The sequence below is a fragment of the Rana temporaria genome, chromosome 5 (assembly GCF_905171775.1).
Source record: "Rana temporaria chromosome 5, aRanTem1.1, whole genome shotgun sequence".
Classification (NCBI taxonomy): Eukaryota; Metazoa; Chordata; class Amphibia; order Anura; family Ranidae; genus Rana; species Rana temporaria.
Window position 1 is genome coordinate 177,783,186 of NC_053493.1, and position 16,273 is coordinate 177,799,458.

A 16,273-nucleotide genomic window follows, 5' to 3' on the forward strand; every position below is an offset into this window, starting at 1 on the left:
GTACCGTTTTTGGCTAGTCCCTGACTTCTTCTGTTTGCCTGTGACCCTGACCTTTTGCCTGTCCCTCAGTTTCCCTTGTCTGCCTGTTGCCCTGACCTCGGCTTACCCATCACTATCGATTGTCCTGGTTGCTGCTTCCCCTCTCTCCCTGTGGAGCTGGACCTAGGGGATCCCAGGGGTCGCGACCTGGATCCATCTGCAGCGAAGGCCATTCTCACCACTAGAGGCTCTGGTGAACACAAAGCTGGGTCTTAGACTCTGTGCCCTGGGGAATCTTGGGTTCACGCTTCCTCTCTGATTGCAGCAGTCGGCCATAAGGTTCACTACCCTGTGGTGCATCCCTGACCCCAACGGGGTGCACTTGTCACCTGGCCACAGATAACCTGACAAACATATGAACAGTTATGCAAGGAATTCCAGTTAGCCCCTAGGGGCTTTTATCAATATCTCCAACATGCCCTGCAGGCACAGCAAATAACACATTCTTTGGTAGTACCACCACCTTTATTGTTGATGGAAGTCCTCAAGGCTGATAGCCGGGGAGGACTAATATCAAAAATATATGTGGAATTGCTATCCTCAATCCAGGACCATGCCACTTTTAGATGCTGTAGCAAATGGGAAGAAGATATAGGGGACATAGAAGGGGATCAGTGTGACATGGCGCTAGAATCCATCCCTGCGGTATCAGTTTCCGCGTTGCATAAACTGTCACAATTATTTATTTATTTTGCACAGGGCACACTGGTGCAGCTGCACAGGTGGGGAGGAAGAGACTTCCCCCTGTGCCCAAAGTGCAAAGTACACCAGGGGGATTTTATACATCTCATCTGGAGATGTCCAAAGCTTCATCGGTACTGCGAGGAAGTCTACTAGATTGGCTCATGTACCTGTCCCTCTGGATCCCCTGGTGTACTTGCTTGGGGCCAATAACGCTGAAATGTTCCCGAAAAGAATGTATTATTTGTTAACTAGACTGATGTATCTAGCTAGAAAGCTCATTGCACGATATTGGATGGCACCTGAAGTGCCTACAGGGAAGCAATGGATCGCCTATGTCAATTCCCTACTCCTAAAGCCCCGTACACACGACCGAACATGTCTGCTGAAACTGGTCCGCGGACCAGTTTCAGCAGACATGTTCGGTCGTGTGTAGGCCCGAGCGGACAGGATTCCAGCGTACATTTGCTCGCCGGGCCTTTTTCCAGCGGGCAAATATTTCTGAACATGTTTTAAAACATGCCCGCTGGAATCCTGCCCGTCGGACATGTTCGGTCGTCTGTACAGACCTACCGTACATGTCCGAGCGGCCGCCATCCCTCGCATGCGTCGAATGACTTAGACGCATGCGTGGAAGCATTGAACTGGCAGGGCCGCGCACGTCGCCGCGTCATCGTCGCGGCCACGCCCCGCGTATTGTTTACGCGCGGATTTCTGTATGATGGTGAGTACAGCCATCATACAGAAATCCCCGGGCAGACATGTATGGTGAAAACGGTCCGGCGGACCGGTTTCATCGTACATGTTTGCTCGTCTGTACAAGGCCTAAGAGAACGGCTGGTATACAGCTGTAGGAAGGTAGTGGGCAGATTTGATTCTATATGCGCCACCACAATTGGTAAAAGGACAGGCTGTTCCTGCTATTAGGAGGCGCAGCCAACGGTAAGTATGGACGTCGTTCCCGCGTCGCGATTTTCAAATTTTAAGTCGTCCGTGAATGTCGAAGCCAATGACGTCCTTGCGACGTCATTTACCGCAATGCACATCGGGAAAATTTAGGGACGGCGCATGCGCAGTACATTCGGCGCGGGAACGCGCCTAATTTAAATGATCTACGCCCCCTACGGGATCATTTGAATTACGCGCGCTTACACCGGCCCATTTTACGCAATGCCGCCGCAAATTACGGAGCAAGTGCTTCGTGAATACAGCGTTGCTCCTGTAATTTACGGCGGCGTAGCGTAAAAACGATACGCTGCACCGCCCTACCTGAATCTGGCCCACTGATAATATGTAGTATGTGAGCAAATGTTATAAAATGGAATAAAAAGATTTTGATTACATTTTTTATATTTTTTTCTCCTCTAAAACCTAGGTGAGTCTTATGGTCAGGTGCGTCTTATGGAGCGAAAAATACGGTAATACTGTATGTCATGTGGATAGTGAAAAGTTATTTCGCGCTATTAAGGACTACTAATGATCATAACCAAACAAAAAATGAAGTGCAGCAAAACCGAATAGTGTTTACAATACACAAGTGAAATGATAATGGAAGGGGATTCTGCGCAAAACTACACGCTCACAGAAATAAGTGACGGTATGAGTAATAAAATGTGCACAAACCATACACATAAGTACATAAAGAGAACACTGCTCTAAAGTGAAAATCAGGTCAAAATAATAGGGTGCAAAGTGAAAAAAAAATAAAAAAATAATCAAAAAGTGCACAATGTCCCATAAGCAGATATTGTGATGAGCTGCCATGACTGTATGTCATTCCACGTTTGTAGTATGTTTTGTTGTTAAAATAAATACATTTTCCTTTGATCTATAAAATATGAATAAACAAGCAGTACTTTTTTAAATTAGTATTTGTCACAAACACTTTAAAAAATGTATACTTAACTGATTTCCCTCCCGAAACAACCAAATCTATCTTCATTCAATGTAAATTGTAAAAAAAATAAAACATTTAAATAATCAAGCTAAAAATCTTTTTACCGATTATTAAAGTTGGTACAGTAAGTAAGGTTCCGACATCCCAGTTGACACGGTTCTCTTACGTCCGCTAGGCATGTTAGCATTGAAGACTCTGAAGGGTTGTATTCACATTCATTATCAAACTTTTGCCAGTTTTGAGTATTTCCCCAGCTGGTACTGTATAATTTTGTACACAATTCCCTAAAAACAGTAAAAAAAGTTAAAGCAAATTCATTCACCTAGGTAAGCAGTTTAATTGTCTACTCTACATAAAATCTACAACATGTTATCAGTTTCTGTATTTTAATAAATGAACAAGCAAGACTACAGTGCTAGTATATGTAGCAATGCCTAGAAAAAAAATGTCTCTAAAGTGCAGAATGAACTCGACAGTTACTGAGTAAAATATTTTTTTTATCACTGGATGATGGGCAAATAAATGTGTATTTTCTGTACAGCCAACCCTAGTTTTTCTCAGTGTTCTTATTGCTGTGGGGATTTACCATGAAATATAAGGGTGTCTCCTGAAACATACTTGCACACAGGGTCGGACTGGCTTACTGGGATACCGGGAGATTTCCCAGTAGGCTGCCTGCCCTGCGGACAGTTTGAACTACAGCTGCAGCGCAGCGCTTCCCTCCCCTCTTTCTCTCCTACTGCCCTGTGTATAACGCCGCCGGGTCTGTATTCAGCAGCGACACTGTTACAAGGTCCCGCCCCTGGCTCCCGGCTCGTGTGATAGTGTATTGAAGATTTCACCTATCACACGAGCCGGTCTAGGGGGGGGGGCGGGACCTTGTAACAGAGCCGCTGTAGAACACAGACCCGGCGGCTATACACAGGTGGAGAGAGAGACCCAGCTGATACAACTTGGGAGATGTCCGCTGTCTGTGTTATGTACGCAATGGTGAGCCTGTATGGATTGGCACAGTAAGGCTGAATTCACAGGCAGCAATGGTGGGCACAGTGAGAATGAAAACACTGGCACAGGCAGCAATAGTGGGCACAGTAAAGGCTGAATTTGTGGGCACAGGCTGCAATGGTGGGCACAGTAAAAGCTGAATTCATGGGCACAGGCTGCAATGGTGGGCACAGTGAGAATGAAAACACGGGCACAGGCTGCAATGGTGGGCACAGTAAAGGTTGAATTCATGGGCACAGGCTGCAATGGTGGGCACAATAAAGGCTGAATTCACAGGCACAGGCTCAGGACCAGACTGGCCTACTGGGATACCGGGAGATTTCCCGATAGGCTGCCTGCCCTGAGGCCGGATTGAACTATGGCTGCAGCGCAGCACTTCCCTCCCCTCTTTCGCACCTCCTGCCCTGTGTATAACACCGCTGGGTCTGTGTTCGGCAGCGACACTGTTACAAGGTCCCGCCCCCGGCTCCCGGGTCATGTGATAGTAGATTGAAGATTCCGCCTATCAGCCAGTCTAGGGGGGCGGGACCTTGTAACATCGCCGCTGCAGAACACAGACCCGGCGGCTATACACAGGAGCAGAGAGAGAGACCCAGCTGATACAACTTGGGAGATGTCTGCTGTCTGTGTGATGTACGCAATGGTGAGCCTGTATGGTTTGGCACAGTAAGGCTGAATTCATGGGCATAGGCTGCAATGGTGGGCACAGTGAGAATGAAAACACGGGCATAGGCTGCAATGGTGGGCACAGTAAAGGCTGAATTCATGGGCACAGGCTGCAATGGTGGGCACAGTGAGAATGAAAACACGGGCACAGGATGCAATGGTGGGCACGGTAAAGGTTGAATTCACGGGCACAGGTTGCAATAGTGGGTACAGTAAAGGCTGAATTCACGGGCACAGGCTGCAATGGTGGGCACAGTGAGAATGAAAACATGGGCACATGCTGCAATGGTGGGCACAGTAAAGGCTTAATTCAGATGAAACTCAAAGAACTGCTGTCGAAGGGGCGTAGCCAGATGTAGGAGTGGAGTGAGAATGTCAGTTTGTGAGATCCTCCACTCCATACCCCCCTCTCTAAATGAAATTATGCCGGAATAGTATGCCTAGTCTGGGCTCAATTAATCAAACCCCCGTTATTGCCTGCTTCCACTGTTCACTGCCCACTGTCTCCACTGAACACTGTGTGACCCCGTGACCTCCTTGTGAGAGCTCTGCCCTGCATTTAGAATCTTACCCCCGCTGAGGAGCCGAGGGGCTGTTGATCGGAGTGTCTGGGCTTGTGCCTTGCTGTGTAGGGGACCGCCGTGTGCCATTGTCTTGCCCCGCCCTTCGGTATTGGAGGTCCGTAGAGCTGTCAGACTCGGGAGAGGGGGTGCGGACTCCACTGAGCGAAGCGTCGGGGACTCCACAATACACAGAGCCAAGGCCGTCTTTAACATTCATTAGGCCTTGGGCAAAGATTGTATTGGCCCCCCCCCCCAGCTAGACTCAAAATGAGTTTACTGCAGCAGATCAGGCAGCGATTGTGATTGGCTGCCAGAGGTTACAACACATCATTATAGCTCACAGATTAGTTGCTAGAGGTTACAGAACATCATTACTGCTCACTACTTGCTAGAGGTTACTACACATCATAACCTCTCAGTGGAAATTGAAGGTGTGGTCAAACTGCACTAGTATTGAGGGGTAAGGTGGGTGCAGAGTGCAGGGGTGAGGTGGGTGCAGAGTGCAGAGGGAGGTGGGTGCATGCTGAGGTGAGTACAGAGGAAGGTGGGTGCAGGCTAAGGTGGATAGAGAGGGAGGTGGGTGCAGGCTGAGGTGGGTGCAGAGGGAGGTGTGTACAGAGAGAGGTGGGTGCAGGCTGAGGTGGGTACAGAGGGAAGTGGGTGCAAGCTGAGGTGGGTAGAGGAAGGTGGGTGCAGGCTGAGGTGGGTGCAGAGGAAGATGGGTGCAAGCTGAGGTGAGTACAGAGGAAGGTGGGTGCAGGCTGAGATGGGTGCATGCTGAGGTGGGTACAGAGGGAGGTGGGTGCAGGCTGAGGTGGGTACAGAGGGAGGTGGGTGCAGAGTGAGGTGGGTGCAGGCTGAGGTAGGTACAGAGGAAGGTGGGTGCAGGCTGAGGTGGGTACAGAGGAAGGTGGGTGCAGGCTGAGGTGGGTACAGCGGGAGGTGGGTGCAGGCTGAGGTGGGTACAAAGGGAGGTGGGTGCAAGCTGAGGTGGGTACAGGGTGCAGGCTGAGGTGGGTACAGAGGGTACATGGTGCAGGCTGAGGTGGGTACAGAGTGCAGGCTGAGGTGGGTACAGCGGGAGGTGGGTGCAGGCTGAGGTGGGTACAAAGGGAGGTGGGTGCAAGCTGAGGTGGGTACAGAGGGAGGTGGGTGCAGAGGGAGGTGAGTACAGAGGGAGGTGGGTGCAGGCTGAGGTGGGTGCAGAGGGAGGTGGGTACAAAGGAACATGGGTGCAGGCTGAGGTGGGTGCAGAGGAAGATGGGTGAAAGCTGAGGTGAGTACAGAGGAAGGTGGGTGCAGGCTGAGATGGGTGCATGCTGAGGTGGGTACAGAGGGAGGTGGGTGCAGGCTGAGGTGGGTACAGAGGGAGGTGGGTACAGAGGAAGGTGGGTGCAGGCTGAGGTGGGTACAGAGGGAGGTGGGTGCAGGCTGAGGTGGGTACAGAGGAAGGTGGGTGCAGGCTGAGGTGGGTACAGCAGGAGGTGGGTGCAGGCTGAGGTGGGTACAAAGGGAGGTGGGTGCAAGCTGAGGTGGGTACAGAGGGAGGTGGGTACAGAGGGAGGTGGGTGCAGAGTGAGGTGGGTGCAGGCTGAGGTAGGTACAGAGGAAGGTGGGTGCAGGCTGAGGTGGGTACAGAGGAAGGTGGGTGCAGGCTGAGGTGGGTACAAAGGGAGGTGGGTGCAAGCTGAGGTGGGTACAGGGTGCAGGCTGAGGTGGGTACAGAGGGTACAGGGTGCAGGCTGAGGTGGGTACAGAGTGCAGGCTGAGGTGGGTACAGCGGGAGGTGGGTGCAGGCTGAGGTGGGTACAAGGGGAGGTGGGTGCAAGCTGAGGTGGGTACAGAGGGAGGTGGGTGCAGGCTGAGGTGGGTACAGAGGGAGGTGAGTACAGAGGGAGGTGGGTGCAGGCTGAGGTGGGTGCAGAGGGAGGTGGGTACAGGCTGAGGTGGGTGCAGAGGAAGATGGGTGAAAGCTGAGGTGAGTACAGAGGAAGGTGGGTGCAGGCTGAGATGGGTGCATGCTGAGGTGGGTACAGAGGGAGGTGGGTGCAGGCTGAGGTGGGTACAGAGGGAGGTGGGTACAGAGGAAGGTGGGTGCAGGCTGAGGTGGGTACAGAGGGAGGTGGGTGCAGGCTGAGGTGGGTACAGAGGGAGGTGGGTACAGGCTGAGGTGGGTACAGAGGAAGGTGGGTACAGAGGGAGGTGAGTGCAGGCTGAGGTGGGTGCAGGCTGAGGTGGGTACAGAGGGAGGTGGGTACAGAAGAAGGTGGGTACAGAGGAAGGTGGGTACAGAGAAAGGTGGGTACAGAGGAAGGTGGGTACAGAGTGCAGGACTGAGGTGGGTGTACAGAGCTCCACTCAAGGCTCTCCTCCCATAAAGCCCCCCATTCCAGTACAGAGTTTTCCTGCTCTGTCCCAAATGCTACTGACAGCATGTTGTCCTGCGATGTCCGTGCAGCCTACAAGTCCCAGAAGCAGCTTCCTCTCTGTGCAGAGTCCCCGCCCCCTTCCTCCTCTGCTCTCTCTCAGATCAGTGTGTGTATACACGAGGGATGAGAGCGGCCGCAGGGAGAGAAGCGATGTCACTTGGAAATACAGAAGCAGCGTATTTCCAAGTGACGGCAGCGAGCAGCCAGCATGCGACCAGCACCGGAGGTGGCCGAACTCCAAGGCTCAAGGGACGGGCAGTGCAGGGCCCCCCAACAATGACAGGGCCCTAGGCATATGTCCCTTTTGCCCTGTGTTAAAGTTGGCCCTGCACAGAGCCGCATGTGATTCTCACTGGTAATCTCGCAAGATTTCCCGGCCATACGAGATCCTACTAACAGAGTGGGGAACGAAGCTGGTGTGTTGGAGGAGCGCTGTATGAGGCAAACACAGACCACAGGAGGCGTGATTGGGAAGGAGACAACCACCACAGTGCATAAAGTAAAGCAGCCAGGTGACATAGTGGCCCAGATTCAAGAAGCTGTTGCGCGGCGCAATAGCTGTTTTGCTCCCGCGTAGCGAATGCCCCTGATTCAGGAACATCGCTACGCGGACTGCAGCCTAGGAAATTACAGACATAAGCCTCCTTATGCCTTCATATCTCAGGCTGCATTCTTGCGTTGGCCGCTAGGGGGCGCGGCCATTGTGATCGGCGTATAGTATGCAAATTGCATACTACCACCGATTCACAAAAGTTGCGCGGGCCCTGTGCACGCAAGGTACGGAGTTTTCGTACGGCGACTTTAGCGCAAGGCTGCTCCTGCTAATAGTAGGAGCAGCCAATGCTAAAGTATAGCCGCCCTTCCCGCTCGTGAAATTTAAATTTCACGTCGTTTACGTAAGTGATTCGTGAATGGCGCTGGACGCCATTCACGTTCACTTAGAAGCAAATGACGTCCTTGCGACGTCATTTGCCGCAATGCACGTCGGGAAAGTTTCCCGACGGAGCATGCGCTGTTCGCTCGGCGCGGGAGCGCGCCTAATTTAAATGATTCCCACCCCCGGCGGGATCATTTACATTAGGCGCCCTTACGCCGGGCTAATTAGCATAGCGCCCGCGCAATTTACGGAGCTACTGCTCCGTGAATCACGGGCAAATCAAAATATTTGCGTGGGCGCAGAGCAAAAATCGTTGCCCTTTGCCCACGCAAATATTGCGCCGATCTACCTGAATCTGGGCCAGTATCTGTTTCTCTTTACAGTCTTTTCTCCTTAAACCCCTAAATAATAGCCTCTAATTATACTATTGACTGTTTGTCACGGAAGGTCCCCGCACTCAGAACGAATGCTTCCGTCAGATACTGCTTCCCATAGTCTCGACATAGATACCAGATATTTTAGCTGCCTTGTAACACACAACGAGACGAGACTAAGTATGCTAAGTATGGAATCTTTAATAGCATCAAAAACACAATCTCTTATACAGTAAAGAGGAGGTGACCAGAACAATAATTAACATGAGCTAATTGATCTAATCATTTAGCCAGACGAGGTGAGTAGACGCCCCGGCTCTTCATTCATCTGCTGTACAATACACAATCTCTTAAGCGTAAACACAGGACATCTTCACACACACACAATAGAGGCAATTAGCACAAAGAATAGAGAGATAGCTGGAGGTGAGGACATTAACATTTCAACAGTCCGTTACACAGAGGAATGAATCACATCTACAATTAACCCGTTGAGTTCAGAATCAACCAACTTAAAATAGTCCTACAGATCTTGGAATATAATGTGGAAAATAAATACATAATAATCCCATCTCAGGTAGTCCAAGATATCATTGTTCAGGCATTCTATGCCCATAGTGGTCATAGGATGATTTTAGACATAAGAAGGTCTGAGTCTGTGACATTTCTCCCCCATCAAAAGTCGACTAACAAGGTCCCAGACCTTCACCTGTTCTGGACATGCGTTAGTCAGATAAAGTGAACTCACATAGTCTGTCCGTATGACCTCCAATCTTGGCTGCAAGGAGTAGTTGACACCAATAGGTGTGGGGCAGAGGTCATTGACTCTCCGTCCGGCTGCCAGCGGTTCGGCTGGGTGGTTTTCAACATTTCGGGGCTTGGTCTGCTGCTGGGCAGAGGGGCCAACCGCCCCAGCTTCCTGAAGCTGTAGAGACACTGTAGGTGTTAGGCAGGGGCCAGCGGCGCTCTGCCTTTTTGGCAGCACTTCTGCTGGGGACTCCACATCATCCGCTACAGCTAACCATTGGGGAAGGAGGCTGGATTCCTCCACACCCAAACTGTGTAGCTGCCATTGGGGAGGTGAGCTAGCTGCTTCCTTTTCCGTTCCCTCATATGGCTGCTGGGACAACATGTCTGTGGTACTGTCTCCCAGATGCACGGATCTTTGCTGGGGAGGAAAGACCACGTTCTCCACCCTGGCCAACTGTTGGGGAGGGACGATGAACACCTCCTCTCCCTTCTCACCCTGAGCCTCCTGAACTGCCACAGAGGTGGGGCAGAGGTCTTGAACCCTCTGTCCGGTGACCAGCGCTTCAGCTGGGAAAGTTCCTTGCAACTCCACAGATACTGCTGTTGGTGATGGGCAGAGCACAGGGAAGTGTGGCCCTAATAACAGCTCTTCTGCTGGAGGCTCCTCATGTTGTTCTTCCTCAGCAGAAAAGTCTATTAAATCCCCTGTTTCTGCAACTGGTGTCTGGGGATAGAGGTTCACAATCTCCTGTCCATGGAACCCAGAAGATGCTTTAGGTACTGAGCAGAGGTTAGCAGAGCTCGGCCCTGCGGTCAGTACTTCAGCTTTGGGAATGGCAATCTCCAGATTTTCCACTGCCGATTCACTGGCATACTGCTGGACAGGCACATTCATGATCATCCCATGCAGAAACAGAATCATCAAGGCCAGTCAGCACTTGCTGCATCCGCCATAAGACCTCCCGGTCCATAGCTGCAGGGGCAGGTTGGCAAAGCACACTGTTACCCTGCCACATTGCTGATTCTTCAGCCAGGATTTCAGCATTGTCCACTGGTATTTCCTGATAGTCCCAGGCAAAGGGAGCCCAGCCCTGGCGCTGAGCAGAGTCTAGCAGCCGTCTGTAGGCAAATTCCAGCTCCCATTCCTGAACGGCCAGAAACTCCAAATCTTCCTGTAGCCAGTGCACTTCCGAGAGATTCAGTCTTCGCTCTCTGTATTCCATTATGTCCTCCAAACGGCACTCCCGATCGCTCCCAAAGTCGGGGTCCTCGTACATCCTCCAATACAACAATCCCAGGCCATTATAGTCAAAGCCTTCCGTGGGGCTGTCATCCGCTGACCACAGGCACACTTGGGCTACATACCACCGAAGGGCTCTGTAGCTTTTGTCCAACCGCATCTCTGCCCGGATCAGCCTGCTAAACTCCGCTGTCCACTCCTATTTTGGTTGTTCCCCCAATAACAGCATTTGTACTTCATACTGCGACCAGTACCTTACATGGATGGAGGGGAGAGCTTTTCCCTGGTGTTGCTGCTCGAGAGCTAGCGCTTCCTTCCAGAGTTCGCAGTGGATTGAATCGGACCATCCTAGCAGGACCTGCTCTGATACTGGTCCTCTGTGCTGTATCTGCTTCTCTTGCAACCTCCTTCCGAATTCCTTTTCCATGGCGGCTGGTATCTGTACCTCTCCTCTCCTGCTATCCGGACCTTGGATCCAGGTGGAGGATGGATGTCCCCGACTGCAGAAAGCGTCCCGCTGCTAGCCACCACTGTCACGGAAGGTCCCCGCACTCAGAACGAATGCTTCCATCAGATACTGCTTCCCATAGTCTCGACATACCAGATATTTTAGCTGCCTTGTAACACACAATGAGACGAGACTTGTATGTGTGCTAAGTATGGAATCTTTAATAGCATCAAAAACACAATCTCTTATACAGTAAAAAGGAGGTGACCAGAACAATAATTAACATGAGCTAATTGATCTAATCATTTAGCCAGACGAGGTGAGTAGACACCCCGGCTCTTCATTCATCTGCTGTACAATACACAATCTCTTAAGCGTAAACACAGGACATCTTACATCTCACAATAGAGGCAATTAGCACAAAGAATAGAGAGATAGCTGGAGGTGAGGACATTAAAATTTCAACAGTCTGTTACACAGAGGAATGAGTCACATCTACAATTAACCCGTTGAGTTCAGAATCAACCAACTTAAAATAGTCCTACAGATCTTGGAATATAATGTGGAAAATAAATACATAATAATCCCATCTCAGGTAGTCCAAGATATCATTGTTCAGGCATCCTATGCCCCTAGTGGTCATAGGATGATTTTAGACATAAGAAGGTCTGAGTCTGTGACACTGTTCATCATTGAAAATCAGTGACTATTATTGCTATAGTGCTATGGCGAAATAGAGGCGTGTAATACTCTGTAATAACTTGTATAAACTTGGAACAAAGTCGCTCCAGTATAAACTTGGAACAAAGTCGCCCTCTATTATTATGTTCAAGAGGCAAGTTGGAGCCCTTGTTACCCGTTCCATAAAAAATCAGGCAACAGCGTCAGCAATAGCTGTCGGACCTATTGGACCGGGTGGCCCTCGGATGGTTGTCGGATAGGGAGAGGGAGGCAGTGTTGGATCCAATAACAAGTGAAGAAATAAGTAAAGTTATAAAAACATTCCCAGGAGAAAAAGCACCAGGCCCAGATGAAATTCCTGTAGAATTCTATAGAAAATATGACCTCTTCTAGCTCTAAAATTGGCAGAGAGGTATATACAAATGGGCTAAGGAAAGGAATATTACCTGATTCAATGAGACAGGCATTCATAACATTAATACATAAAGAAGGGAAGGATCCAAAAATGTGTTCGTCATATAGACTGATTGAATTATTAAATATAGATTTTAAAATACTAACTAAAATACTAACATTAAGATTACAGCCATTATTAAAAAGTATTATAGATACTGATCAGACAGGATTTATGCCATAGAAAACGACAGATATAAATTTACGTAGATTATTCACAAATATACATGCCCATCACAATTGTGAAGGAACAAGAACGGTGGCCTCCCTAGATATAGAAAAGGCCTTCGACACGATCGAATGGCCTTTTCTTTGGGAGGTACTCAGAAGAATAGGGGTTCCCAGTAATAATTATTAAATGGGTACAAGCAATATATAGAAAACCTATGTCAGCAGTTAAACTAGGGGGGAAGCCGTCACCCTTCTTTCAGTTGCATAGGGGCACAAGACAGGGCTGCCCTCTCCCTCCGACACTTTTTGCAGTAACAATAGAGCCAGTGGCAGAGGCTCTGAGGACCTCACCAGACATCCAGGGACTGCAAGTAGGGGGGTTGGAGGAGAGGGTAGCCCTGTATGCCGATGATATGCTCCTATTTCTAGGACGCAGGTCCATCATTGAAGGGAGCTCTAGAGCTACTGAATGTCTTCACAGGTTTAACAGGACTTAAAGTGAACTGGGATAAATCACTGTTGTTTGCTATTGATCAGGGAGCACAGGATACAGCAACCCCAAACCTTTCACTGAGATGGGTAACAGAATTTAAATATTGGGCATAATAAAATCACGCCAGGCTGAGGAATTAAAAAAATGCAATTTGGATCCAGTGTTGCAGGAATACAGGAAAAAACTAAAGATATGGGAAGCACTTCCGTTGTCTCTTTTGGGGCGTACAAATTTAACAAAAATGAAGATCCTTTCTAGGTTGCTATATTTGTTTAGAAATTTACCACAATGGTTACAAAAAAGTTTTTTTTATACAGATGCAGGGTATTTTATCCTCATTTATATGGCAAAATAAAATAGCTAGGCTAAAATTAAAAACACTCATGCGCCCAGTGGAACAGGGGGGCTGGCATTTCCAGACCTATATAAATATTATCTTTCATTTTGTGGGCTGAAATGTAGGCAAGATTTGACCCCGTCAATGATAACAACAGTAAGGGCATGGAAAGTCGGCATAGCAAGAGAGAGTAATCTAAAAACAGATATATCCCCAAATACACCACTGTGGCGAAACCCCAAATTGGTACACTTATCTTCCATTCAGGACCCTAGAGCATGGACGAAATATGAAGTAAAAAGAATATCACAAGTAATACATGAGGGAAAAATAGCTTAATTTGCAGATATGAGAGGAAAATGGAATGTACTGGAGAATTATTTTTTTAGACATATGCAGATGGTTCATGCACTGACAGCCCAATTCCCTGATGGTATCCCACCACTAATAGAAACAGGCTTAGAACAAATGGTGAGAAAGAGAAAGGAAAAAGGGATGATCTCAATGTTATACTCGTATTTAGGAAAAACAGAACCATCAGATATGAATAAACTATATGAATGTTGGTTGAGAGATGATCCAAAATTGTCATCAGAAAATTGGGGGAAGATATATAAATTCCATTTTCAGATCCTAGTCTCACTTCGAAACAAATTAATCCAATTTAAAATAACACATAGGATCTATTACACACCATATAAGTTGTTTAAAATATTCCCATCAAATTCTCAAAACTGTTGGAGATGTGCAGGTATTCCGGGAAATTTTATACATATATTCTGGACCTGTCCAAAGATAAGGTGGCTTTGGAGAGAGGTTTTGAGAATAATTGATGAAGTGACATTAGTTCAACTCGACCTAGAGGCAGAGATCTGTCTGTTAGGTTAAATAGAGGAAATTAGGGCCACTATAGAAAGAAGAACACAGGTGGGTATGTTGCTCTTCTACGCAAGAAAGGCAATAGTGTTAAATTGGAAGAAAGTGGAAGCCCCCTCGGTGGCGCAATGGAAGAACTTGATAAATAGTAATTTGTCATTGTATAAAGAGACATACTATAATAGAGGAAATGGGGAGAAATATAAGAAAATATGGGCAAATTGGATAGAAAACGTGACAACAGCCTCAGGGTAGAGGGATAGGAAAGTGGGATGGAACTACACCAATGGAAGAAAGGGAAAAAAAGGAGGTAAACGGAAGAAGACACAAATGTGAAGTATGTAAGGGAATGTGGGTATTTATGTGATTTTAATGGAAATATGAAATGTGAAATGTATATTTGTACGTTTGTATATGAGAAAAAATATTAAAGAGATTTAAAAAAAAAAAAACATATGGCGATAGGTATGTTTTGTTCCTTTAAAACTTATCGCTCACTGAGTATATGTTAATTGTATATTGAGGTTTCAGTATTCACATTTTATATAGGGATCATTATAATCCTTTCCTAATATAGCGCATTGTGTATTTTCTTTTACAGAAATGAGCTTGCGGCTTAACCGGCTTAATTTCCTTTAGATCTATAGTCCATATTTCACACAGGTAAGCTTGAATAATAAAGTGCGTGTTCCACCACCACCAGTTGTGCACCGAAACACCAGATAAAATGAACGCTTGCCAAAAGGCAAGCCAAATGATTTTGCGGCTTAACCCAGCCTGGGCCTTTCTCCAGAGGGTTGCGGGGCAGCTCCAAGATGGTCACAATTTGGAGCTCCAGTCTGCATCAAAAGAGAGTGGAGGATGCGCCCTTCCTGATTTCTGAACTCCTCTTTGAGGCAGCAGTCACGCCCCTTTTTGGGCTCCTGTTAGTGTGGCTGGCTGAGTCACTCGCTAAGAGCTCCAACCCTCTGGAGAAAGGCCCAGGCTGGGTTAAGCCGCAAAATCATTTGGCTTGCCTTTTGGCAAGCGTGCATTTTATCTGGTGTTTCGGTGCACAACTGGTGGTGTTGGAACATGCACTTTATTATTAAAGCTTACCAGTGAGAAATATGGACTATATACTGAATTTTCAAGTTGATTTGCACTGTCACTCTATTGGACATTTTTTCTATTTTTTTCTGTATTTTGTATAGTCACCCACTCAGTTGATATCTCAATTGATTTCCAGATTTTACCATATTAATATTTGCTTTATGGTGATATTTAACTTTTGATTGCTTTTATTAGTAAGTTTATCGTCATTCACTCATATTTATATATTTTTAATTTTTCTTTTTGGTTTAATTTAGTGTGGCTACCTCTTTTCCTTCGTATCTCACATTTAGCTGCTGCTATAGTTTTCATTTATTTATTTGAATTTTAGTTGCTTTTTAGCGCGGTATTTCACATTTATAAATTTAAGTGAATACTCTTTGGGGAAAAAAGTGCAAACATTCAAGGTAAGGGAAGTGGTACTACAACGCTACTACTAAATATTGAGCAGGAAAAAAACACACAACAAAAATAACCAAATGGTAAAGCTGCATACAAAAAAAGGTGTACAAAACCAATTACAGTGAAAAAAGATAGTAGTAATGTGCTAATACCAACATTTGTTGCCGTTAGTACAATGTGCAACATGTGCCAAAGATACCAAATATACACCCAAAAATAAGAAGGTATCAATCAAGTGCAATGTGAAGAAAAATATATAATGTGAAACAAAATATATATGAAGCATGACTAAGTCACGTGCCGAGTGACGCAACACGAGGGGGAGGAGCCTAGTGACGCGTTCGACGGACATCTGTTCGTATGAGGAGATCGCTACACTGAGCGGCAGAAAAGGCTATATTTGAAGCTGGTTTTGATCTGGGGTTCCGTGAGTGTATTTGCACACACCGCACAATTGTTCTCCCTTTGACCCGCAATATTTGCACCATATCTTGTTTCCTCTTTTTCATTAACTGTGTCACCTTGAAGCATTAGAGCGTCAGCTGGAGCTAAACAAGCATTGTGAAAACTCCCAGTACACCATAGGATTGTTCCTTCTCAGTCCCAGTCTATTACACTGATCTGTGTCTGGAAGGGGGAGGTGTTTTTGTTTATCAATGACATTTTATTTATGCTTTCTTGTTTTATTTTGCTTCATATATATTTTGTTTCACATTATATATTTTTCTTCATATTGCACTTGATTGATACCTTCTAATTTTTGGGTGTATATTTTGTATCTTTGGCACATGTTGCACAT

The 16,273-nt window shown here is 47.2% G+C and overlaps 1 protein-coding gene across 2 annotated transcripts in view; it reads right to left on the minus strand.

The window, feature by feature from the left end:
- RECK (reversion inducing cysteine rich protein with kazal motifs) overlaps positions 1 to 16,273 on the minus strand; it is an 861,635-nt gene that overhangs the window by 349,298 nt on the left and 496,064 nt on the right. For both annotated transcript variants that reach the window (XM_040353423.1, XM_040353422.1), the window contains one exon: positions 2,722 to 2,901. In XM_040353423.1, coding sequence (XP_040209357.1) covers positions 2,722 to 2,901 — 180 coding nt within the window. The remainder of the gene's footprint in view (positions 1 to 2,721; positions 2,902 to 16,273) is intronic.